Source organism: Barbus barbus, assembly GCF_936440315.1.
Source record: "Barbus barbus genome assembly, chromosome: 25".
Taxonomy (NCBI): Eukaryota; Metazoa; Chordata; class Actinopteri; order Cypriniformes; family Cyprinidae; genus Barbus; species Barbus barbus.
Genome location: NC_136753.1, coordinates 24,693,878 through 24,720,482, shown reverse-complemented (window position 1 = coordinate 24,720,482; position 26,605 = coordinate 24,693,878). Strand labels below are relative to the sequence as shown.

Sequence of the window (26,605 nt, the reverse complement as noted above, 5' to 3'; positions counted from 1 at the left end):
TTGATGTGATCTTAAATAAAAATAAATAAAAAGATAACAACATATATGTATTGAATGATCTGTCTGTATGTCTGTCTATCAGCTAAGAAGAATCGTGTTTCATTCCTTTAGAAGCATCAGGTTACTTTGAGATGTCTCAAAAACTAGAAGCCATCTGTGACACTCTACAGTGTGTAAAGTCACAGCAGTCTAGATGTCAGACAAAGAAAATCCAGGCATTAGTTATCTTTACATTCAATAAAAGTCTATTGATAGCCAGATGCAAAGATTCATAACATTCATCATTGTAAAATGAAAGAAGTTTGGACCCAACAAGACTCACAGAGCCAAATAAATAGTGCAAGGTAATTCTCATCTTTGAATGGCCTACCCAAATTCTTCATATGTCTGCTGAAAATCTAAAGAGAGACTTCCTCATCAACCAGTTTTAGAGAGTCTGAAAAACAGAGTAAGAGAAATCAAATTAAACTGCACAATGTTCTTAATATTTAAGCAAATGATTTAATAATATAGAGGCCTACTGACCAGATCTATGGATCAGTATCAGATTATTTTTATTTATTTATTTATTGGAAAATGATGTGAAAATTCTGAAACATTAGGTAAGTTTGTACGTGCAGCACAGCGCCATGAAAGTGAGACCGCCTCCAGTGCACAACGCCCCCTACTCACAATCCTCGTGCTTGAAAGTTCACTTTTGATTGTTCCCCAATACCGCGTTGAGGTCTGGTAGAGCGCAAACCAAATCACTGAGTAAATCAGAGAAAGGGGGAGTGTTGGGAGTGTATAAAGTGCAGATTATCCGCGAAGCCAAGATGACCAAGCGTAAAGGAAAAAGCACCAATAAACAGGACGACAGTTTGCTGCTCTTGGAGACGCCATCTGTAACACCACCGAGGGGATTTAAAGAATATGCAGTCCCTGCCATTGTTTTCTTTATTTTCGCTGTCGGGGGATCAACGGCAGTCTGGTTCTGCAGCCAGCAGCAGCAAACCATCGACAGTCTAACAGAGACAGTCAATGCAATGCAACTTAGGATAACCAAGTTCCAACAGCAGTTGGGAATGGGTAATGCACAGGTATGCGATTTTGAAATACTCTAGAATAATTAACAAGTTATAAAAAATTGCATTTTTATTGTTACAAGTTCACTTTTAAATTAAATAATCCAGTTCATTACTTTTACGCGCAGGGAAACACTGTGTGCGCATTGGAACATTGTGTACTAAGCACATACTTGCTCAAGTTTATATGTTATGGTGAGCATTTTGAATTATTTGTAATTTGATTGTAAAAAATACATAATGCTAACGGATCTGAATGTATGCCTCGTGCCCTTTGAATATTCCACTCGCTGAATTGTGTCATGTTGCCCCCAGGCCATTAATAGTCTGTTCGGAGGAGGATCGTGTTTCCTTTTGCCAGGCTGGCATGTTTAAAGGACATTATGCAAATGGTATTCTAACCAACATGTAAAAGTAAAGATACCAATAAAATAAACACGTAAATGACTCAGTCAGCACTGCATTAGTGATCAGAATGTAATATATTAAAGTAACCCTTTCATTTAAAAATGTCAAACAATTTTACTTTCACTGATGGTGATTTATAGAACTAGTATTAAATGTTGTCATTCACATTGCTAATAGTCTTGTGAACTCTACATCTACTAAAAATGTACACCATTCATGCCATTAACTTTGGGTTAACTTTCTCATTGTCAAAAATACAGCATAAATAATGTTACTGTAAAATATTAAATCCTTTAGCATAAGTAGTACTCTAAATTCATAAATGTTATTTTAATTTGAATTAAAAGAAGTGTCACTATTGTAATTGTCAGTGGTTTTACAGCAACTTAAACTCAATAGGCCCTTTGTGGAAAACACTCTAGGAAATCTTTCCAGGTCATTTGCTGTGAGGGGTTAATTGTAACCACATGGTTTTGTTGGGTAAACATGCTTTTGTTGTTCATTTCATTTCTAAGCTATGATGTTTTAAAATGCCATTGGTGATGGTCTGCTCTGATTGGGGGGGGGGCATTTTCATGTCAAAGATATGAACCTCTGCTTTAGAACATTGATTTTGAATCTTGTGAATCCATTAGAATCGTTAGAACACAGAATTGCAATTCATATATGAATAGATTTTTTTTCGTGCAGCCCTAGTTTTGACGGCATGGCAACAACTCTTCCTCTTCTCTAAAGCAGTGCAACATGGCCTTGTCCTCTTTGTTGCATGTTTTCGGGGGAGGGGTTTATCAGGGTTTGTGACATCACAAACCTGGGAAGTAACTTGTAGTCCCTACGAGCTGTTTTTGTAGGCATTAAACTGGCAGAATTTTAAAAGGCAATATCTTCGTTTACATTGAACTTGTACGTTTGCAGATATTGTTTATGTTCAAACAGTAACATTACACACCAGCTAATGTTAAAAAAGTGAAATCGTAATCAATCGCCCCTTTAAGATTATAATCAGATTATGATAACATTAATTTATGCATTTTAATGACATTTCTTTGGGAACTAACTCATACAAAGATCAATGCCATTATTGTTTTTTATAATACTTTCCTCTTCTCAATCAATTGAATCATAGAACTCATTGTCGGTGTAACTAGCTGCCAACACCACTTACAAACATGATGAAATTATTAATTAATTACTACAACAATGTAGATTTAATATATGATTGATGAATTCTCAGATGTGAATTGCAATTGTAGATGCATGGACATAAAAGTGGTTAGGTTCAATAAATGTCTAAATTGGAGAAATGCTGCATATTGGTCAGATGAATAATTGAATTTCATTGCAATGAAAATATTTTGTTTATATATCTAGATTGCCAATGTTGGTATTTTTGAAGAGCGTCTACAAGCACTGGAAGAAGCCTACACACAAGCCCAAAAAAAGGCAGATGTTGCACTAGCCACTTCAGAAAAATTCAAATCTACTGATCTTCAAAACCAATTCTGGTCTCTTCAGTCTGAGATGAATGGCAAACTTTCCGAACTCCAGCAGGAATTTGTTTCCACTGCAACGTTGAATGCAGTGGTCAAGAATAAGACTGAAGAGATTGAAAGACTGAAGCAGAGGCTTAATTCTATCCTTACTGCAAACTCTGAAGTAGCTGTTACCATTTCTGGGCTCACAGACACTGTCTTAGTCACCAAATCAAGTCTTGATGAGCAGATGTCCACTATAGAGGGTCTCACATCTGAGTTGGAGGAACAAAGAATGGAACTTTCAAGCCTGACAGAATCCTATATCAGCAACAAGAAGGCTCTTGAAAGAAACAGACAGGAGGTGATGGACATCAAGTGAGTAACCTACGGGGCTTTGTGGGATCATAGATTATGGGATTCTCTCTAGCATTTCTGGTCTTTAGTGGTGTGGTGTTGTTACTGATACAGATTATTCCTAATTCATCTTTATTTGTTCTCTCTGCTAGGGACCTCCTGGAGATGGAACAGGCAAGAAGATCCCAAGTTCTTGAGGAGCAGCTTATGGCAGTCCGTAAGAGTCTGGAGGACCATCAAAAGAGTACTCATAGCCTTCACTCTCACCTTGCTGCCCAAATTGAGATCGTCCAGAGTCAGGTATAGTCCTAACAGTTTCATTTTTTCCATATATGATCATTTTGGTACGTCGCATCGTAATGTTCTTTATGTGTTTCAGATCTTATCTGAAAGCCAGCAGTCCAGTTCAGAGGAAAATATTCCAGTAGAAGAGCAGCAAGTGGAGCAAGCAGCAACTCAGGAGGAAGTTCCAATCGAGGATGAAGAAGTTGAAACAAAGGAACAAGCCGTTACCGAGGAGGAAATGGTAGAGGAGGTTTATGTTGAAGAAGGGGAGCGTGTGGTACCTGAGGAGGACGAGCCAGCTGAGGATATTCAGGTTCATGGGGAAGAACCTGTTGAAAAGCAAGCCAATGAGAATAAAATTCCTGAGGAATCTGAAGTCAAAGAAGATGGTGCTGAAGAGCAAGCAGTAACTGAGGAGAAGGAACAAGCTGATAAGGTTCTATTCCACCAGGATATTATTGAGGAAGCAGTAACTCAACAGGATGAAATGCCTGAGGAGCTACAGGTATCTGACAAGGAAGTACCTGCTGAGGAGGTTCAGGTCCTCGGGGAAGAAGAATCTATTGAGAAGCAAGTAGTAACTGAGGAGGATGCGATAACTGAGGAAGTTCAGGTCAATGATGGAGATATTATTGAAGAGCAAGAAGTAACTGAGGGGGATGAAATAACTGAGGAGATTCCAGACCAAGAAGAAGAAGCTGTTCTTGCTGAGGAAGACCCAACTTCCGTGGAAGAAACAGGAACTGACACAAGTGTGGCAGAGGCTGTTGAGAACTTCTTTGAAGATCAGATAGTTGAAGATATCAGTCAGGAGCAAAAGTCGCAGGAGCCACTAGAAGAAACTGAGAAGCAGAAACACTTGGAAGAATTTGAAGAACAAGTGCAAGACTCTGATGAAGAAGAAGAACCTGCTGAGGAGACCGAGGAAGAGCTAGATGAAAAAGACATTTCTACCAATGAAAGTTAAATTCCAGAGAGGATGACGGTTCAAAATAAAATACTTTTTCTGAGGACTTGAAATGATCCCCAATGAATTATGTGATGCATAGTATTTCACATTTGTTGAAATGTTCCTCCGTCTTACTTTGTATTCCCGAAAGTGAACTTTCAATCTAGCAGTGAGTTTTTCAAATCCAATGAGGAATTTGTTTTTCTAGTGATATCTCTTAAAATCTTGAAGTGCTCGGTTTACACTGAAATTTAGAGAGAGTTGATATAGTTATACTAGGTAACCTCAGGAGTGTCATTTGAATAAAACAGCTTTTTACCTTTTTTACTATTTCCCTGCCCCAGTCTCTCTCAAACATCTGGTGTTTAGTTGTCTGTTGAAATGGGACACGTGCTGTGTGTGGGTATATTTGCAGCTCTTAGGTCAGGGGTTCAAGAATGTGCCGCTGGTGCTGGACACTGGGGACATGTGTGTCCCATTTGTAACTATAGTGCTTATTTGAGCTCATCAAATGCCTGAAAGAGGAGATGTATACCTTGTGCCCTTCTCAACCAGCCCCCAATTTATACTGAAAACAAGTCCCAATAGTGGTGTTCTAAGGCAAGCAGTGTTGCTAATTAAATTTGATTATATACTGCTTTTCTCTTTGTGCTATGACAAGAATTAACAGGAATGGTAGTGATCAATGAGAATGAACTATAAGAATCAAGAATTATATGAAAAGGCAGACTTTAAAAAACTGTTTACTAAGAAAAAATATTTTTTTTAGCCCATTTTTAGATATTTTGCATAAAGTATAATGTCATGACAAGGAGGTTGCTTGACAAAACCTGTTTTGGATGTTTTACTTGTATGTACTTATTTGTAATTCTGATTATCCTCATTGGTCAATTGTGATTATCAGTTTTTTTTTTTTGTTTTTTTTTATAGTATTATTATGATATGACTTGAACAAGTTTTTGACAGGCTTTTTGGCATTTGTCAATGTTGAGACTTTTATTATGAAAGGCGGTCGCTCTTTCGGTCCGTTTCATAATTCAGTCCGGTTGTGTTGTGTGCTGCGGGATGGTGTGAGAGGGAGAGGGGTGTACTGTCTCCTCGAACCTCAGTCATTCCCGCATGGAAACCTATTAATGATTTCAGGGGGGTTACAATCTCCTCGGGGGGTTTCTGCAGTCCGAAACAAGTCAGCTTTCTATCTGTTATTGGGGAATGAACGACGAGAAAAGCCCGGATAACGGCAAGAGAAACTCTGGGTATACCAGGTAAAAATGAACCACCGACCGGCTGTTAGCTCGTTAAATGACCACGACAAAACAGAATTGTTACAGGCATATTTATATTTTACAAATACACCTTTTTTGAAATGACAACACAAACAGACCCAGTGTTTTCTGCTTTCCTGTACACTTTACGAATGTTTTTCATAGCTCTACTTTATTCGAACATTACCATCGATCGAATTTGAATCACTAAAACCGATCTTTCGAATCACTGTCTAAACTATCAAATCATCTAAACTTATATTTGGTTGGAAGGTTTTAAGTACTGACAAAATCGAACGTTAGAATCATTGTCCAAATGAAACATTTGAATACCTTTTGATTCGAATCGAAAGTTCGAACGGTCTAAATTGATATCATCAGTGGTATCACTGTATAATCGAATTACATGAAACATTCGAATCGACGATGCCCAAAATACAGCTCACTAGGCTTTAAAAAATGATACCAAATTAAATGAAAATGACTTTGGCTCTTCTTAATCTCGTTGAAAGCATGGTTTGATAAATGACGTTTACTTGAGCTTGTACTGTTATTATTTAACACAAGGTGGCAATGCATCCTATGCTTTGTGTTATTTGTTGAAAAACTTGTCTTACCTGAAAAACTGACATATTGAGTCTGGTTAGACAGCAACATCTAATCCTTCATGCTGTGGCTTCTCTGTTCACAGTATTGAGCAAATGCTGGCTGTGAACCCCGGGAAGACGCCCATAAGTCTGCTGCAGGAATATGGAACGAGGATAGGCAAGACTCCAGTGTACGACCTGCTGAAGGCTGAGGGTCAGGCCCACCAGCCCAACTTCACCTTCCGCGTGTCTGTGGGAGACATCAACTGCACCGGCCAGGGCCCCAGCAAGAAAGCTGCCAAGCACAAAGCCGCTGAAGCTGCCCTGAAAATGCTGAAAGGAGGAATGCTTGGAGGGATCGGAGGAAATGGGATGGAGGGAGAAGGGTTTGTTGGGATTGATATGGAGGGAGAATGGTAAAGATCTGATTGTGTGCCCATTTTAAAAATACACTACACAAAGATCCATTTTCTCAAAACTAAAGAATTAGGTTTCTGTCTTTATATTTTGTGTGTGTGTGTGCGTGCATATGTTTTTGTGACATATGAGGACACAAATTTGTATAATGACATGGGTATGACATAGTTATTACACGGAGAAGGTGCCTTATCAGGACATTTCCCCATGTCCCCATATTTCAAAAGGCTTATAAATCATACAGAATGAGGTTTTTTTTTTTGAGAAAGTAAAAATACACAAAGTTTCCTGTAAGGGGTAGGGTTGGTGTAGGGCGGTAGAAAATAGTTTGTACAGTATAAAAACCATTACGCCTATGGAATGTACCCACAATTCACAAAAACAAACCTGTGTTTGTTTTTCAAATGTGTTTTAGCCCTCAGTCAGAGATGAAATCATCCAGTTCAACACAACAAGCTGAGTGCAATCCAGTTGGAGCTTTGCAGGTGAGAGGCCATAGATCAAGGCAGGAACGGATTACATAAATAGGACTACATGCACAGAAACGTGCCTCATTTCTAGGAGACATATGATGAATAAAACAACAGTCTAAAATAGTGCTGTCAAATGATTAATCGTGATTAATCGCATCCAAAATAAAAGTTTTTGTTTACATATTAAGTGTGTGTGTATTGTGTATTTATTATGTATATATAAAGACACACATACAGCATATATTTTGAAAATATTCAAATGTGTTTTCATGTATATATTCATATAAATTATAAATATATTTAATATATAAATATAACATTTTTCTTAAATATATACATGCATGTGTGTGTATTTATATACACATAATAAAGATACACAGTACACACATATATTATGTAAACAAAAACTTTTATTTTGGATGCGATTAATCGTTTGACAGCACTAGTCTAAAATAACTAAAAATAGCACAGTCTGTACCCATCATACACCACATCAGTGAAATCTGTCAACGCAGACTGGCTCGGGCTTTTCAGCAACTTTTGACTCATCCAGACTGCAAAATTCTGTGCAAACTTTTGACTCCTCCAAAATTTTGTGTAAAAGTTGTGTAGTGTATTACAGCCTTCAGACAAAGATCCTTGGCAGTCATTAAACTGCAGATGTTGTGAATGCTTCATAATTCATAGATTACAAGCCTAAGAAAAGAACAGTCTGATTGTGCTGCTTCTTGATGTGGCAGTTAACCATGAATAATATCAACTGATATTAGCATTTTCTTAATCATCCGCATCAAACTGTGTAGGGCAATATTGGAAGCCGATCGTGCTGGGGCTTACTTCTTCTAGATTTAACTGTGTGTATATACAGTTTGAAATACATACACACGTGTGTATATATATATATATAGTTATTTATTTATTTTTATTTTTTTTTGAAAAAAAATAGATTGCATTTATTTATGTTTTATAGATTGCATTAGAGAATAGTTATTTTTTTAACCTGGCAGAGAAAAAAAAGCATATATTTTGGTATTGTTATCACTTTACAAAAATATATTGCTGATGTAAATATCATGAAACTTATATTTATTGTGTTTAAAAATGTGATTTCCACAGGAACTAGTAGTGCAGAAAGGCTGGCGTTTACCTGAGTACACAGTCACTCAAGAATCTGGACCTGCACACCGCAAAGAGTTTACAATGACCTGCAGGGTGGAGAGATTTGTTGAGATAGGTACAACCTTTTATTTTTTCTATAGTGATTATTTTTAAATATGCATTCCATTCAAAGTAGCAAATGTCTTTAATCTTGTTCTTAAGGTAGTGGCACATCCAAAAAGCTTGCTAAAAGAAATGCAGCAGCAAAGATGCTCTCTCGTATCCATGATGTACCAGTGGATATGCGCAGCTGCCATGAGGCCGAAGCAGAAGATGACACCTTCAATATGGTAAGACGTGCAGTGTTTATTAAGCTGTAAATGCAGTTTTAGGGTGGTTTTATAAAAATGTGTCTTTGCAACAGCAAATGGGTGGCAGACTAGAGGGAGGGAAGTCTAAAGGTCTCAGCTGCACTTGGGACTCTCTGCGGAACTCGGCCGGGGAGAAGATCCTACAGTTACGCTGTCATCCTCTGGGCCAGCCTGATTCCAATGACTCCAATTTCTGTTCTCTTCTTCGTGAGCTCTCTGAGGAACAGCGCTTTGATGTCAGCTACCTGGACATAGGTGAGATACAAGGCTAGTCTAACAAGCCCATTAAAGTCATTTAAGTGCTTTAAAAGAACAGATATTGAGAACATTGACTACTCTGCTTAGGGAAATGAGCAAAACCAGTAGTGCTTTCTTAGAAACTAATGATTTTTTGGACTTTGTTCATTCAGAGGAGCGCAGTTTGAGTGGCCTTTACCAGTGTCTGGTGGAGTTGTCCACGCAGCCCATTACTGTCTGCCACGGATTCGCCTCTAGCCTGGATGCAGCACGTGCCAGTGCTGCCCACAATGCCCTTCAGTACCTCAAGATCATGGCAGGTGGGAAATAAACCACAGTAAGAGCTCTCCTGTAACATTTTTGTTTTCTTTTTGCTACCCAGAGGAAAAAAGGAAAATCAGGTGAAGCTTTACCTCTTCTGCCCCCAGTTGTGTAATCTGAGGGGCTTGTTTGTTTGACGCAGTAGGTGAACTGTAATGGCCTGCAAGGCCCTTTTGTTTTGAGTCCTTACTGCTATCAGCTGTGAAATCAGTCGGAGAACGTACTGATTGCCTAATTTTCACCTTGAATATGACACCAAAAGCGTGTGCCCTTGCGCCTCAGTGCCTCCAAACAAAGGCAAGGGACACTATTAATTTGAAACTTGAGGACAAGTTCACAGGTGTTCAATGTGAGTGAATTTATCTCTACAGTTCATATGGAAAAATTCATATGCATTTCTTCACATATAACTGAACTTTTCCTGGAAGTTCTGGTCTTTTAACCCCCCCCCCCACACACACACACACACACACACTTAAATTAGGGCATAGATAAATTCTGTGACATTAATGAATTGTTGAACCTAGAATAGTCAGCATGACTTTTTAAACTGTAAATATTTCACTTTTTTACATTTTATTTTCATTATATTTTAGTAATAGAAGTTATTTGTTAACATTTATTTTGCTTCATAGAACATATTTGTAAAATAAAGTATTTTTTTCTCGGCCATTGAAATTGATATAATTTTTAACATGGGCCTGACAGTTTGTGGTAAATATCTACCTCTGTGTAAGTGTTTCTGCCTCACAAGCTTCATCATTACATTTGGACTGGCAAAGACTGAAATGTTCATCTTCAATATAATAGTATATTACCAACAACAGTAGTATGTGACTGTGTGACTACTGATGTAATTTGTACCAAATTTGTGATTCTGTAATCTATTGAATATTTTATCTTGTACAATAAACTTGAAATTGACATTATCTTCTGCTTTTGGCATTTAGTCATTTGTTATTTAGCAAATTCTGTTCATCCTGTTTGCATGTATTGCAAAGATGGAGATGGTCCTCACTGCAGAACACAAGATCCAGGGGGCGATGTTGGATCCAGATCCAACTCCTCCCACCTTACATATACCTAAACCTACCCGTCTCCACCCCCTGATCCCTAAACCCACCCATCTCCACCTCTAAACCTACCAATCTCCACCCCCTAGATGTGGATCCAACCACGCCTCCTGGATCTTTGTTCTGCAGTGAGGCGCTACTGCAAAAAATGTGGTCCTGTTGTACTTACTTAACCTTCCTCAAGAGGGCAACAGAGTTAGATTTTAATGTCAGTAGTTGATCTGAAGAAGAATGTTTATAATACAGCATGCATTTGCATTGTGGCATGAATTTCTTTCTAAAGGCTGAAACAGAGCTTGCTTTGTGTTCACATACTTGATTTCAATGGACATTTCTGTATTCAAATCATTTTTTTTGCGTTTGAGTCACCTCTGCATTATCAGACAAGTTCCCAAACCAGTTTACCAAAACTAAATAGCTCAAATAAATTATTTATTACCATTGTGGAATGACACATAAAGGCAAAATGTACAGCAGTTTATCCATCTGAACAAGAAGACTGAAAAGTGTACAAAATGAGAAAACTAGATTATGCATCATTCTAGGCTGCTGGTTTTCACATTGGAGTAACAAGAAAGCAACAATCATACATGCTCCTGGTTATTGTGTATGACTTATCTGTGCAAGCTATTCCAAAGGTAAAGTCATTCCTGATTGGACAGATCCACTTAGAAAGATGGATTTGCAAACACCATTTCAAGTTGGCTTGAAGGATATAAGTAGACGCAGTTTGTGCTTCATTAGCCTGAGATTTGATGTTATGTTTTCTCTGGGGTTAAGAGGGAATGGTGCACATCCTCGTCAGCATATCCACTGCTGTCTGACTGAAAACTGTCCCCTCGCGGTGGCGACGCTGGGAAAGAGAAACAATGCGTAAAAAAGCTGGTGATTTTAGATAGTCAAAGTACACAATTCACTTTCAACTGTTTCTGTGAACCAAAAAAAAAAAAACGATAGTATGCTGATTTTCTTGTGACTTCCTGTTAGGTCGTTTCCCTGAAATGTGATAAGGCAGACAAGATCAGCCGGACCTCATTTGCCGCGTACAATGTGTTTTTAACAAGTCAGCAAAACACCTCCCTTTATCACCACATTAACACATGCGCTTTCTGTGAACTGGTAAGCTGATTTTGCTGATTATCAGCTGTTCAGCTGAATTTATTTTACTAAACTGATCTCAAATTAGTGGTTAAATTTTGCCTTGTGATTTTTAATCATGATGAGGACTACTCATGTTACTTACATTTGTGGTGATGCGTCGAAACAGACAATGTGACTGTGGAGCAGAATTCTGATGAAGTGGCTTCCTCTTCCTCTGCACTGTGAACCTGAATTGAAACTCTATACTTCATGATCATGTCACAAAACAATGCCACAGTATAAAAAAACTAGATTCTTACATTGCCAGAGTGCTGTTTTCTTTTACAAAACATGCTGCTTCGATGCTAGTTTGCTATGCATTTACTAATGTGTTCTTTGTGGTTTTTAGCATGTTGCTTACTGGCCAAGTCAAAGTTTCTATGATACTGCTGTCATTCAGTGATTAGGGGAAAATTGTAAGTTTGAGGCATCATTCATGTCTGAAAAAAACATGGTTGAGATACAGTACATGCCACACAATGGAATGCTTAAAGGGACAGTTCACCCCTAGGGCTGTATGAGGTTCCATTTGTGCCAAACATGAACTGCTGCTTTGTGCTTTGTACTACACATGTCCTTGTATACAGTCATTGCCTACTTGTTCAGATAAATTAGTATATGTCCTCTGTTTATGTTGTATTGCTCGGTTGTCCTTACTGTCATCTTTACTTATCTTCTGTTCTGTTGTCCTTATTGTTGTCTTTACTCATGTTCTGTTCAGTCGCGCTTACTGAGCACAGTGAAGTTAGTTTTAGGTTCTATATTAGCTGCATATTTACATAGGCTGCTTTAAGGGACCATCTGTAAATTCCACTCAGTGCGAAAACATAAACAAAATCCAATTGTTCATTCAAATGAAAAGTTTTTACAAAGGTTATCGTAAACGGCTAGTGGGCAGACTTACTATATGTGATTTTGCCAAATATCTCACTTTATACACGTACAGTACTTGTTTTAGGGAAAAAGCAGTAATTCATACTGCTATAGTAGGCTATATTCCTAGTGATATGTTGCCAATACCTCCCTTCATAAATGTACAGTACAGTATTATTTTTAGAAAACATCCCTTTATACAAGAACAGTACACTATTATTATGAGAGAAAAAAATACTTGGAGAAATTTTTTTTTCCAAAGGTTGTAGCACATTACTATTGAAAAGACTGACTTACATGTGATTTGCCAATACCGCCCTTTATATATGTACAGTACAGTGTTATGTTTAGAAAATACTAAACACTCTACTACAAGTGAGATTTTTGCATTTTGCAATACTTCCCTTCATATATATATATATATATATATATATATATAGTACACAATTTTTATATCTATCTATATGTATGTCTGTCTGTCTATCTATCCCGACTAGTGTTTATAGCCATAAATATAGCCATAGATTCTGGAATGGCGTTAAATAGAAAATAAACAAATGTGCAATGACCTATTATGTTAATAAACATATTATTATTCATATATGAAATTACATATAGGCAAAATATTAGCTATAGTAAGTCAGACTGGTCACTAGAAACGTAATACAACCTTTGGAACATGAAAAACTCTTTAGGGGAATTACATTATTTTTTTTCTAAATACTGTACTGTACATATAGAAAGGGAATTATTTGCAAAATCTCACCTGTAGTAAGTCAATCTGGTCACTAGTAATGTACTACAACCATTGAAAACCTTTCAGTTAAGTACAACAATTTTTCTAAAAGTAATACTGGTCACTAGTAATGTTTTACAACTTTTGAAATGTGAAAACATTTTGGTGAATTACAGTAATTGTTTTCTCTCGTCATTAGTAATGTACTACAAACTATGGAACATGAAAAATAACCTTCTGGTGATTTACAGTATTTTTTTCCAAAATAATATTGTACTGTACATATATAAAGGGATCTTATGGCAAAATCTCACCTGTAGTAAGTCAGTCTGGTCACTAGTAATGTACTGCAACCTTTGGAACATGAAAAAAAATGGTTCATTACAGTAATTATTTTTCTAAAATAATACTGTACTGTACATATATGAAGGGATGTATTGGCAAAATCTTACCTGAAGTAAATCAGTCCGTTCACTATGTACTACAGCCTTTGAAATGTAAGAAAAAAAAAAAAAAAAACTTGAATTACGGTAATTTTTCTTTAAATTATAATGTATTGGCAAAATATCACTAGGAATATAGCCTACTGAAGCAACTGGAATTTGAAATTAACATCTAGTTGAATTACAGCTTTTCTTCCCTAAATTATTTGAGTACTGTATGTGTATGAAGAGAGAGATTTGGCAAAAGCACATATAGTCAGTCTTCCCACTAGCTGTTTACTGTAGCCTCATTTATGTTTTTGCACTGTGAGTGGAATTTACAGATGGTCCCTTAAGCAGCCTAGGCAAATATGCAGTGAATATCGAACCTAAAACTAACTTTACCGCGCTCAGTAAGCGCAACAGTAAGGGAAACAGAACAGAACATGAGTAAAGACAACAGTAAAGACAGCATTAAGGACAACAGAATAATATTTCATGAACAGAGGACATATACATCAGCATATACTAATTTATCTGAGAAAGCAAGCAATGACTGTAGACAAGGACAAATGTGTAGTCCAAAGCACAAAGCAGTCAATTCATTTTTGGCTCAAATGGAACCACACCCAAATGTGAAACTTCCATTGTCATTTTCTCACCCTCATGTTAACCTGTATGACCTTTTTTCCAGAACACAAAATATATTTTTAAGAATGATTTAAATGTTTTTTTCACACAAAGCCCAGTGGGGACCTGCTATCATATTTTTCAGTTTGTCAGACATTTTTCAAAATATCTTCTTTTATGTTCTACAGAAGCTCTGGAACTATATGGCTGTGAATAAATGATGACAGAATTCTCATTTTGGGTCAACTGTCCCTTTAAGGTTTGGGGTTTGTTCAAATTATGAGCAACTATATTTGTGTAAAAAGTAATAGCACAAAAGCTTGCGGTATTATAAATGACAAAGAGGAAGTTTGTCGGTGGATTCAGCAATAAAGAGTCGGATAATACTCTGTTAATGACATCTAATGGGAGAATCTGTGTGGGCAACTGCTCTTGACATGAAATGCATTAAAATCATAAGCGATAGCATACCTCTTCCAGCTCAAAGGAGTTGCCTTGTTTGCTCAGGTTTAGTGGTTTTATCGGGCTTAGAAACCTCTTGATGTTGGATAAACTCTGCTCCTGTGTGTCTCTACTGGAGAGGGTGGTATCGTCCTCCCATCCAGTGATTGTGATCTGACATAACCGATCTGACTTGGGTAAATTCTTTGCATTAGATTGTCTTACAGAAGGTTTATTAGTTGTCTGGTGTGCAAATGGTGAGTCTTTGATATCCATACTATTTGTGTGTATGCAGCGATAAGGTGCCTGATTCACATATTCAACAACCTGAGGGCATATGATATCATGGGCAATGATAGGAACAGGTTCCACGGTAACACTGGAGCTATTTGAGAGCACAGAACTTAGGGTGCAACCTTTGGACTTCACGTCCATGTCCATTTTTGGCTCTAGGCAAGGTGTACACTCTGCTAATGCCTGCCTGAGGTTGTGTTCATTTTCATTTGTCGTCTCGGATAGTGACTGACAAGGTATACGCTCCAAGGAATCAGTCCTTTCTGTGTTTTCCCCAAACATCTCTTCCTCAAGTTCTTTCTTGCTCTCTGTAAACCAGTCCAAATCTTGTTCCAAATCATCTACTTCCATTTGAAGACATAACTCTTCATTGTCATTTTCTGCACTTCTCTCAACTACACCTGACAGACTGCATTTACGCTTGCGAGGTGAATTGCTTGGAGACGTGGAGTCTGAGCCACGGGATCCCGTGTATAAACACATTTTGGAGATAGTGTCTTTTAGTCTTTCAACAGGGGAGCGCGGTTCACTGCGGACACTGGTTCGAGACATGGTCCTCTCCACAATTGGGGAGCTGAAGTTTAACTGGGGTGGCGCAAGCTTCTGAAGAGGTGTTCGGGACACATGGGAGTACAGCGAATAGAAGGCATTGGCCATTGCCGTTAATGCCTCTACTTGTCTGAAACGACCTGCGCAAAAAACAGAGGTGAAGGTGAGAGAATGTGACAATGTTTCAACAGCTGTAGTACCAGCAACATTCTGAAACTCTGGATTCCTTACTTGCTAATGAAAGACAGGGGTCTTCTTGGCGTATCCTGGAGAGCTGGGATTCAAGAAAGAGGCGGAAGTTGATGCCTCTGAGCTGGGATGGGAAATTGAAGAAGCGGACTGGGATACGGGCAGTGACCTGCGGTTCCTCGCAACCAAAACCCAGCTGGAAAAGGGTCTCTTCTGCATCTTCAGCACGCATTTGGAGGACCTCAGACACACTGGGGTATTTTGAGATGTTATGAAGAGCGAAAGATAATTAAGAAACCAAGCAAAAGTATAGAGTGAACTCAGGCAGACGTAGACGGAATCTACGCCCATGGAATTCCAGCACCTGTCATTCACAAAGACCTTAGTTCTTCATACCTTTCATGTTTATTTGTTGAATTTTTTCATGCATGAATTTCATGTTTTCAAATACCAACATGGGTGTAGTATGTCAGTCCAAGGAACTAAACAATGCAGAAAATGTGAAGAAAAAAAAAACAGCAGTTTGGCTGTTGGCCTACGGGCCACATATTCCACATACAGGTTATTTATATTACAGGGTCTTATTGACATGCAGGTCACATAAACTTACTACTTTATTATGCATCACTCTACATTTGCAACCAGCCAACCACCTTGCTTAGCTCTGCCAAAACCATTTAGTTTGACTTCAGAAGCACAAATCCATCTTGAGCATAAAAGCAAAATGCATAATGCAGGAAAGTGTTTTGGCTATTTCCTTCCAGGCACTAAGTGGAGAACCTTCACCCATCAGGCCAGTTAAATGTAGTGCTATTCTGCCTAACCCATGCTCTTACCTGGAAGCAGTCCTGTTGGTAGTGGTTGAGAATGCACTGGATGCAACGCTTTGGCCCATGCTGAATAATGGCAGGTTGAGCTTCGGTTGACGTGTGCTGTTGATATACAAACACAATAAAAGGAGGAATTATGGTAGGGTTAGGGTTAGAAGCATAAATGAGTTACTCAATGATAAAACAAAATCAACCTATTTCTTACCTAATCTGTGGTGCACCTGATGCAGCATATAATGCAGTAGCTGTGAAATAAAGAATTCCGTTATAAATGAATGCTGCTGATGTTTACATACTGCAACTAATGTTTTTTTGCTACAAAACAATCAATGTCAAATAAATGCGGTTCTTTGTGACTTTCTATTCATCAAAGAATCCTAAAAAAAAATCATGATCTCCACAACAATATTAGGAAGCACAACTGTTTTCAAAATTGATAACAATAAGAAATGTTTCTTGAGTGCCAAATCAAAATATAACAATCATTTCTGAAGGATCATGTGACGCTGAAGACTGGAGTAAAAATTCAGCTTTGTCATCACATGAATTAATTACATTTTAAAATATATTCAATTAGAAATGAGTTATTTGAAATTGTAATAAATGCTGCCATGGTAAGCATATCTTATCAAAATCTTAGTACTATACAGTACTATACCTTATAATAAACACTCCTTTTAAAATATTTATAAATAAATGTTACCCTGGACCAAAAAAACAGTCTTAAGTCGCTGGGGTATATTTGTAGCAATAGCCAAAAATACATTGTATGGGTCAAAATAATTTATTTTTCTTTTATGCCAAAAATCATTAGGACATTAAGATCATGTTCAATGAAGATGTTTTGTAAATTTCCTACTGTAAATATATCAAAACTTAATTTTTGATATGTAATATGAATTGCTAAGAACTCAATTCCAAATATTGTCAGATCCTAACAAACCATACATCAATGGAAAGCATATTTATTCCGCTTTCAAATCATGTATAAATCTCAATTTCGAAAAATTGACCCTTATGACTGGTTTTGTGGTCCATTTATTTATTACTTGCTTAATCTGGCCGTATTACTTGCTTATCTGTGAATCTAACATTGTGCATGTGTGTTTCCGGATGCAAGAGTGGCTCAATATGATATGCAGTGCTAAAGATGATATGCATGGGGGAAGTGAGGGAAGGTTTGCTCTCAAACATAAATGCAGTGCTGCTACGTACAGTATATAATCACCGCCATCATACTGATTATGAGATCCTTACTGACAAGCGCATGGATGTCACTCAAGAAAGAGGTCTGTCATCATCATAAATAACCAATAATTATTCAAAATTCATTACAGCGGCACAAGGGTCTAGCACAAAATAGGCTTTAATTAGCAGTTATCCAATATGTTGCGCAGACATGGAATATAAAACCTGGGGGTTGCAATCAAACTAAAGTCTATGTGAAACTATTAGTCATTCAGCAGACACTTTTAGACTACAAAAGAGAACTGTTTGTTGAAGGTGATATGCATGTTCTTGAACAATTGTAAAACAGCTGTCACCACTTCTTCATTATTGCTTACAGTAATAATTGTGTTGCTTCTACTCACCTTCTGCACCCAGACTCAGATCATCCTCAAAGCTGGTACCTGTTCTCAAAGGGCCTGTAGATTTACATTTTACAGTTTTATCAGGATGACATACAGCAAAGGTCCATTGGATATTCTAGTCATTAAACACTCGCTGTTAAGCCTGCACAGAGGCTTAACAAGGTCTCCAAAATGAGAGTTTTGCACAGTTCTAATGGCTGTTATTCATTCATGTTATTCATACATATATATATATATATATATATATATATATATATATATATATGTATATATATACAGCCCAAAGAATTCCATATGTAGGCCTACACAATTGTATATGTAAAAATGACATATTTTGTAATTCTACTCTTGGTTGCTCAGGTTTTATGCTTCAACTCAAAATCTTCTTTTTCAAAGAAAACGTGAACTTAATCGTAATCCAAAATCTTGTTTTGCCCTCAACCTACCTATTGTTAGGTGACTGCTTTTGGCAGGATTGGCTTCATTCCTACAGAGAAGATGAAGAAAAGGAAAAGGAAAAACAAATGAAAAATTCACTTTTATCAAGTGTGAATCAGCAAAGGTCTGTGGGCGGGATGCGGGCATGCAGTAAAATACTGCGATAAAAATAGAGACACACATGCACACAGCACATCTTTCAATTCTTGTGGCAGTATGTACTGGTAGCCCTTATTAAACAAATGTCAGAATGATATCTTGCAGCTTGTCAAAGCTGAATATTGCACGCTTTACAAGCACTGTTGATTCTGTTCGGTCTGGCATCTGTCTACCGCTGCTATGAATGCGATTAGATATGTCATTTACAGGCATTGCAGAATATATTTCCAAAAAATAATTCCATATTTGATTTTCAAAATTTATTTGAAAGATTCTATAAAATGTGTTTATCTTAATTCTTGGAAACGCGTCTAAAAAACGCTTTCTTTATGACTTCTCTAGCACTTGTAGGAACTTGCAAAGCTTGCACGGTGAGAAAAAATAACGAAAATGTTAAGATTTGTCTGCTATTTCCTGATCCAGAAAAGGAAAATTTGAAAACAGAATCTTCCTCAGAACAATCTATAATTGGAGCAAAACAACGTAGCTCAAACATTTTTTATTTTTTTTTGCACTGAAAGCTTTCATGTGAAGGTACTTTGTCAAAACATGGTCCTTGACCCTCAGAGATTGATGTATTTTTAACCTGCATGACCTTCAACAAATAAACCCAAGAACATTTGTGGTTTTCCACTCACTTGCTGTTATTGTATTACAATTGACACACAATGCCTGTTTTTTATAGAAAGCGTTCACACAAACACTCACCCACAACCTTGAAGCCAGGTTTCAATCTTTCCAGCAGAGCATCCTGTGGAAACAAAATAAAGACGCACATTGTGATCTTAGCCTGTCTATTTGAGAATGGGTGTGTGTGAGTGATAGAGAGAGAAAGAGAGAGAGGTGTAATTGAGCTTTCTGTTTTGGAAATGGAGTTTATCTGGTGGTAACCGTGCACTGTTTGTGGTCTGTCTGTCAGTAGCAGTTATAATAAAGTGAGCTAAATTTAAAAGTGGCCTGATTAAGCTGTAATACACTTTTCTTTTCTTTTTTTATTCCAAACTATTGTCCAACATATTTTTTATCTTGATTGTGTTTTGCTTAAAACAAAATTACAAAATAAAGCATAAAGTGCTCCCCAAAAGTATTTGGGTTCATAAAAATGCACGAATATTATTCTGTTAGATAAAACAATATTAAACCAAGTGGGGTTTTATTTAAAAAAAGATTACCCCAGTGCAGCTTTCAAGCTAAATATTTCCAAAATAACAAAACAATTAACTAAAGCATTTAAAAGTGAACCCATAAATGATGCTGGTTGCATTATGTATTGTAGCTTCAATTCCTTAAGAGGAAATGAGATATGCAGCTTCTTTCCATATTATCAACCTATTGACACAGCTGAACGTTAAACATTAACCTGATGCTCACCATCCACAAAGACATCATCTTGGAAAGAGAAATGAGACTGATGATCTGCTGTTGGGCTGCAGTGTTCTGCATCTTTTACGGTAAACTTGTGGCGGCTGCTTGCCCACGCTTGTCGCCTCTCGTTCTTAGAAGGACTCTCCATCTCTGTGGCTATACCTAGCACAAGAAAATGCTTTGCAGGATTATTTAACCTAAACCGGAGACTGCTGACATTGCATAAAAAAGCAAAGTATACTGTATGCAGCATGATAGACTCAAATGTAGGCTTCTATATGTAGTCAGATTTTATGCCGATTTTGTTATCAAAATAATTCTTTACAGAAACTCATGATGCTAATGATTATAATAACTTAATGTCTAATGAGAACCTTCTGATTCATACCAGTACTGTCATTTAAAATACATAATAGCAAATCAAATTAAGCCATTTGTGGCATTTTACTTTCATAACTACCTCAGAACTATTTTTGTACAGAAACTAACAGCTTCTATAGTCACATCAGGAGGGCTGAGGTCATGTGTTATAGTATTTTAATTCCTCTGTGTGTGATTTCTAATGTTTAAGTGGTCAGTGTGCAAACTGTAAATTGACTTGCAGAGACTACATTTTCAGGGAGCGACTGAAGTTTATGCAATTTTTATTTTTTTGCTTGACCTTCAGCTGTCAATGTGACGTATTTGAGATATGTAAAACTATAATAAAATGATAGTAGCACCATTTATGTTTGGCCAATGCTTCTAATGAATATCCTGAGGAATAGGCTAGTCTCAAACGCTGTTGCTATGTTGACCTTCTCAGATGAGCGACATGAAAATAAGCTACTTCTCCACTGTCAGAAATAATTTTAAATAAAACACATTTTTGTCCTACATAAAACACATAGGCCTACAATTAGTCTACAATAGGCCTACAATCTGCCATCAGTGGTTCAATCTGAATTTTATGAAGCGTCAAGAATACTTTTTGTACATAAAGAAAACAAAAATAACGACATTCATTTTATCTATGTCAGCGTAACGCCATTTTGGAGAGCATCCGATGGATGCAAAGTGCGTACACTAAAATTCAGATTGAACCACTGATGGCAGATGGATTTTGACAATGTTTTTTATACTTTTCTGTGCCTTGACAGTGTAATTTAGTTGGCAGGCAATGGGACAATCACAAGCCTCCTGGTTTTCATCCAAAACATCTTAAATTGTGCTCCGAGGATGAACGAAGCTTTTACGGGTTTGGAACGACATGGGGGGTAAGTGATTAATGAGAAAATTTGCATTTTGGGGTGGAGTATCCCTTTAATATTAAGGAATTTTCCGTATTGATTTTTCAAGGTTTTTTTTAACCTGCATTTTAAATTACGCATTGTATTTTGTGTTTTCAGGTTGCAGGGTTACAACAGATAATGGATAACACATAATGTCCTGAAAATGTATAAGTAGGCCTACCTTTTCCATTTTTCTAGATATTTTTCTTACAGTGTACTAACTGATCAACAATCACAGGTACAAGCTAAGGTGTATCACAAATGAACAATTATTAAATTAGGCATCTTTGGTTTCCTCATTTTGTGGAAATTGTGTGCCTTTTTATCATTTGAGTCACTTATCAAAAGTTGTTAAAAATTGCCAAATTAAATTTTAAAAACAGCTAAATTTGTTGCTAGGTGCTTTTGGAAGAAAAAGTTGCTAAGTTGCTAAAAATTTTGCAACAAAATTGCTAAGTTGGCAACACTGGACATGACCAGCATAATAGACTACAAAAATGAAACTGAAAACAAGTATGGAAAGCACTCTCAAATATAAACTGTGGCAAATTTTGTCTAAAATTGCTCGAGTGCTGTACCGTTGCAACGTTACTTTTACAGGGTAACGGATTACTGTTCACGAGCGTCTTATACCGAAGTTGAACATGCGCCCCCTGGCTAACTTTTGTACTGACCAAAATGTTTAAAAGTTCAATTGAAATCCATCTGTTTGTAAAAAGCATTTCTTTTTAAACCCATCCAGCCTTTTCTTTTGACTTCTTGAGCCTAAATGAATCCGTTATACCCTCAAACCCTGCATCCCCCTGCTGTCATCCATCCATCCATCCATCCGCTCTCTAACAGTACGAAAACAGATTGCATTATTAAGGAAATCACGCGCAAGCAGCAAATATACATTCAATAACACCACATTTGCCACATCACTTTCAGTTATAAAAGATATTGCGTATTATAGGCTACACATAGTCGAAAGTGCCTTACACAAAGCAATACGCAAATTTAAAATGATTAAACAATCTTAAGGATGGAGGTTTCCATTGCGCATCACGCTACATGCCTACCTTTAAAAGTGCCTCGATCAATCCACTCTCATTGCAACGGCATAATTCAACTCTCTACTGTCCTGCATCTCGCTCACACTTCCATCTTAAAGGATGTCCATCGCATGACTAAAAACAACAGATGGGAGATTAAAAATCGGATCAATTGTTGAGGCTGCCCGCCAACGCAAACTTTGGTGCTTCAGTCATGACGCGCTGTAACTGACGGAAGCGGTAGGAGGAAGATGTTGCTGTGAAGAACAGAACGAGAACTATGTTGTGACCACACACTTTTGTCGGAAATACTGTTACACACCGTTTACACAGCAAGTTTAGGTGGTTGAAGCATAACAGACATGTGCAAGATATTGTGAGGCATAAACGCACAGTGTCTATAAGTTTATTAAAAAGTTATTTGTTTTGTGTGTTTTTTTTAATCTAATAATCTGTTTATAATTTACTATTTTAACTCTTTTATCGTAATTGTCTGTTAGTATGGATTCGTGAATTGTATGTGTGACATTGGCTTGCTTTACTGTAAAAGAAGTGTTAAATTTGAAGTTATCAGTGAAACTGCCAGTAAACAGCAACTGAAGCATATGATTATAGAGTGTCACAACCCTCACTTTACCCATGAACCCAGTCAAATCTTGTCACACTGTTACACTTCTTAGAACCAAACTTGTAATTCAGAGTCAGCAACATGCAAGAATTTGACAACTGTGAACCTTCAAAGCATATTTTTTGTGTGGTAAAGACAGGCCTGACTTGCTCTCTTTCACTGTGAGTCTTTGCGATATGAAAATATATAATCTTGTGTGTTTTTAAATGAGGGGGCAACTTTGATATTTCAAAAGAGAGGAGTGGGTAGTGGAAAAGGACAGGGAATAGGAGGATGAGGCGAAGCACATAGGGGAAGAGTGAAAAGAGATGTAGGAAGAGGAGTGAAAAAGAGTGGTAGGCATTGAAAGAGCAAGAGGAGAGGTGAGCAGAAAGGAAGGATAGAAGACGAGTGTTGAGAGGGAGCAATGTTGAAGAGGCTCAAATGAGATGCTCTAATTGATCATGTTATGAAACAAGGTCTGATTATGAAAGAGGCTGAATAGAGAGTACAACCTTATGAGCAGGTTTAAAGGGATAGTTCATCCCAAATATAAAAAAATATGTTATTAATTACTCACCCTCTTGTCGTTCCAAACCCATAAGACCTTTGCTCATCTTCGGAACACAAAAACAACAACAACAATGTTTATTTATAGAGCCCATTTAAACACAACCAAGGTTGGCCAAAGTGCTTTACAAAGAGTAAAACACAAATAAAAATAGTACAAAAGTAACAAGGAAATCAACAGACAAATAAGATCATCAAAGTACTGAAAAAAAAGACCAGGAAACATATTAAGGATTGTTGTAAGCCAGGGTAAAAAAATATGTCTTTAGATAAGATTTAAAAATACTAATAGATAGGGCACGTCTGATAAAGGGACGAAGGCTATTCCAAAGCTCCGGTCCCGCAGTAGCAAAGGCGCGATCACCACGATTTTTAAGTTTAACTCTAGGGACTATGAGTAGGCCAATGTCAGAAGATCTCAAGGTTCTAGACGGGGTATACGGAAGCAGCAAATCAGTTAAGTAATGAGGAGCCAGGTTATTGAGGGCTTTGTAAACAAATAATAAGATTTTAAAATCAATCCTATACTTGACAGGGACATTAAAATAGGAGTAATATGATCATATTTTCGCTTCCCTTCAAGCAGTCTAGCGGCTGCATTCTGAACTAACTGAAGACGAGAAATTGAAGACATACCAAAATACAAAGAGTTACAATAATCAAACCAAGATGATATAAAGGCATGGATAGCTGTTTCAAGATTTTTATCTAGATATGAAGGGCTTAACTTGAAGGGCGAAGTTGGTTAAAAACATGACTTAAAAACATGCCGAAATCTGTTTATCAAACTTTAAACTGGAGTCAAATAAAATGCCCAAGTTCCTAGCACACTGTGTATTATATGGAGTGAGGAAGCCTAGATCAAAATTAGAAGCAACATTTTCCCTAGGACCAAACAAAATCATTTCTGATTTGTTTTCATTCAGGTGTAAGAAATTGCTTGAAAGCCATAGCTTAAGTTCATTTAGGCAATCTAACAATGGCTGAAGTGAATACTTATTATTACGCTGTAGAGGAAGATAAAGCTGGGTATAATCAGCATATAGATGAAAGGAGACACCATATTTTTTAAAAATAGAGGCCAGGGGGAGCAAATACATAGCAAACAATACAGGCCCAATGATCGAACCTTGCGGGACACCACAACCAAGAGGAATGGCAGTAGAAACGCAACGCCCTATTTGAACAGTAAAACACCTATTTGACAAATATGAGTGAAACCACTGTAAAACCATACCACAAAGTCTTACACAATAATCCAGGCGCGACAAAATAATTTTGTGGTCGACCAAATCAAATGCAGCGCTTAACTCTAAGAGAACAAGAGCCATGGGTTTCCCTGAATCAGTCATAAGAAGTATGTCATTTAAGACTCTTAACAGAGCCGATTCAGTGCTATGTAGAGCTTTAAAACCTGATTGAAAGACTTCATTAATAGAGTTATCTGACAAGAAAGACTGTAGTTGAGCCAGTGCAACTTTCTCCATAATCTTTTAAATAAAAGGAAGATTTGAGATGGGCCGAAAATTTTAAAGATGTAGGATCAAGGTTCGGTTTTTTAAGATACGATGTTACAGTAGCCTGTTTAAGGCAGACTGGAACAGTACCAGTTTGTAAGCATTTATTAATTACTGATAACAGACTTGGGCCAACTGCATCCATAATTTGTTTAAGGAAAAACAGAGGAACTATATCTTGTGGACATGATGTAAGCTTAAGATGATCCACAATTTCCTTACAGGAGTGCAAGTTGAGTGGCCCAAACACAGACCATGTGGAGGAATATAAAGGAACGTCAAGCAGAGTATAACCAGTATGAGACATTTGAGATCTAATAGCCATGACCTTGGCTATTAGGGAAAAAAGAGATGTCCATGCCAATATGTCACAGTCAAGAAAGGTGTTTGATAGTGCTTAGGCTATAACAAGACTGTAGTCAGTGATATTTGTAAATGATAAATACTTTTCAAAAGTTTGGGGCCAGTAATTTTTTTTATTGAATTAAATTATAGATTATTTTTTATTTAATTATAAATAAATGTAATTATTTTTTATTTGACATGGATGCATTGAAGTGAATAAAAAGTGACAGTAAAGAAATGTATAATGCTACAAAAGAAAAAAGTTTTAAATAAATGCTGTTCTTTTGATCTATTCAGCAAAGAATCCTTTAAAAAATCATGGTTTCCACAAAAATATTAAAAACCAACACTGGTTCTCAACACTGAACATAAGATTTTTTTTCTTCTTCTTCAGAAAATTGTATTTAAAATGTTAAGTATAAATCTAAAATAAAATAAAAAATGTAACCATGTTAATTAGGAACTGGAACAAATTTTTAGCTGGTTAGACTTCCTTCAGATATTGAGTCTTTATTCAAACACTATATGTCCATTTTCGTTTTAGAGGAAATCGCGAAGATTATGTTTGCAACATTCAAGGGAATAATTGAAGAACACATAATGACACTCTTTTGCTGTAAAGTTGTAATGAAACACTAGGTGTCAGTGTGTATCCATTTGTATCCAACGAGGTTTTTAGACAGTACTACTGAGATTTGTTTTTGTTTTTTTTGAGATTGGCAATCATATATAAACTAGTGACAGATTTATAATTTGTCTGAGGAGGCTAAAATCTGTCAAATAATTTATAATATTGCTTAATCTGATTTTCGCAGTTAGCATTTTTTTTTAATCTAAGGAATTCCTTTAATTTAAACTTTTTGCACATTTGCAAATTTATAATAAGGTTTTAATGTGCTTCTGTTCCCAGTTAGACGTTGAAGATATTGACTGACGAGTCTGTATGAAGTGGTTGTATTAGATAATTTATAATTAAAATGTGCCGTCTCTCTGTTCGTGGACCAAACATTAGGCTATTCCAAGACAGATTTTCATTTTGTCTAAATCCAAATGCGTGATGTGACCTAGTTTCATTCCAGTTTTAATTGCATATTTGGCAATGCCATTCCTTTTAACAATTGAAAATATGTAGTATTCTTCCGTTCTTGAAAAAATTAATTATTGGATTCATGCTGAGAATAATTGACTCTTATTTATGTGAGCTCACATCTTCGCACTGGTATAAA

General features: G+C 36.8%; 3 protein-coding genes across 9 annotated transcripts; 2 read left to right on the top strand and 1 right to left on the bottom strand.

Annotated features, from left to right (window-relative positions):
* The first annotated feature begins 649 nt into the window (after positions 1-649).
* On the top strand, positions 650-5,168 carry LOC306844481 (uncharacterized protein). The gene is made up of 4 exons (XM_079376647.1): positions 650-1,079; positions 2,844-3,322; positions 3,454-3,601; positions 3,681-5,168. Exons 1-4 carry the CDS (start codon positions 816-818, stop codon positions 4,551-4,553), a joined length of 1,764 nt encoding a protein of 587 aa, XP_079232773.1. The 5' UTR covers positions 650-815; the 3' UTR covers positions 4,554-5,168.
* Positions 5,169-5,551: 383 nt separating this feature from the next.
* tarbp2 (TAR (HIV) RNA binding protein 2) lies at positions 5,552-10,233 on the top strand. 2 transcript variants are annotated; one of them, XM_079376645.1, is made up of 7 exons: positions 5,552-5,800; positions 6,492-6,803; positions 7,220-7,289; positions 8,394-8,511; positions 8,598-8,725; positions 8,800-9,001; positions 9,157-10,233. In XM_079376645.1, exons 1-7 carry the CDS (start codon positions 5,748-5,750, stop codon positions 9,312-9,314), a joined length of 1,041 nt encoding a protein of 346 aa, XP_079232771.1. In that variant the 5' UTR covers positions 5,552-5,747; the 3' UTR covers positions 9,315-10,233. The 2 variants fall into 2 exon arrangements, with proteins under 2 accessions (XP_079232771.1, XP_079232772.1); XM_079376646.1 differs by having other exon boundaries at positions 5,575-5,800; positions 6,492-6,773.
* Positions 10,234-10,558: 325 nt separating this feature from the next.
* Positions 10,559-22,578, bottom strand: LOC306844685 (uncharacterized protein). 6 transcript variants are annotated; one of them, XR_013781934.1, is made up of 13 exons: positions 22,368-22,578; positions 20,042-20,197; positions 19,379-19,421; positions 18,520-18,560; positions 18,074-18,127; positions 16,687-16,726; positions 16,488-16,583; positions 15,694-15,902; positions 14,650-15,602; positions 13,579-13,614; positions 13,441-13,480; positions 11,621-11,705; positions 10,794-11,230 (listed from the first exon to the last, which is right to left on the bottom strand). XR_013781934.1 is itself a non-coding variant. In XM_079376995.1 (12 exons), the coding sequence occupies exons 2-12, from the start codon at positions 20,181-20,183 to the stop codon at positions 11,136-11,138; spliced, it is 1,794 nt and encodes a 597-aa protein (XP_079233121.1). In that variant the 5' UTR covers positions 20,184-20,197; positions 22,368-22,578; the 3' UTR covers positions 10,795-11,135. The 6 variants fall into 6 exon arrangements, 5 of the variants coding, with proteins under 5 accessions (XP_079233122.1, XP_079233124.1, XP_079233123.1 ...); XM_079376995.1 differs by lacking the exon at positions 13,441-13,480 and having other exon boundaries at positions 10,795-11,230; XM_079376996.1 differs by lacking the exons at positions 13,441-13,480; positions 13,579-13,614 and having other exon boundaries at positions 10,559-11,230.
* Positions 22,579-26,605: the final 4,027 nt, after the last annotated feature.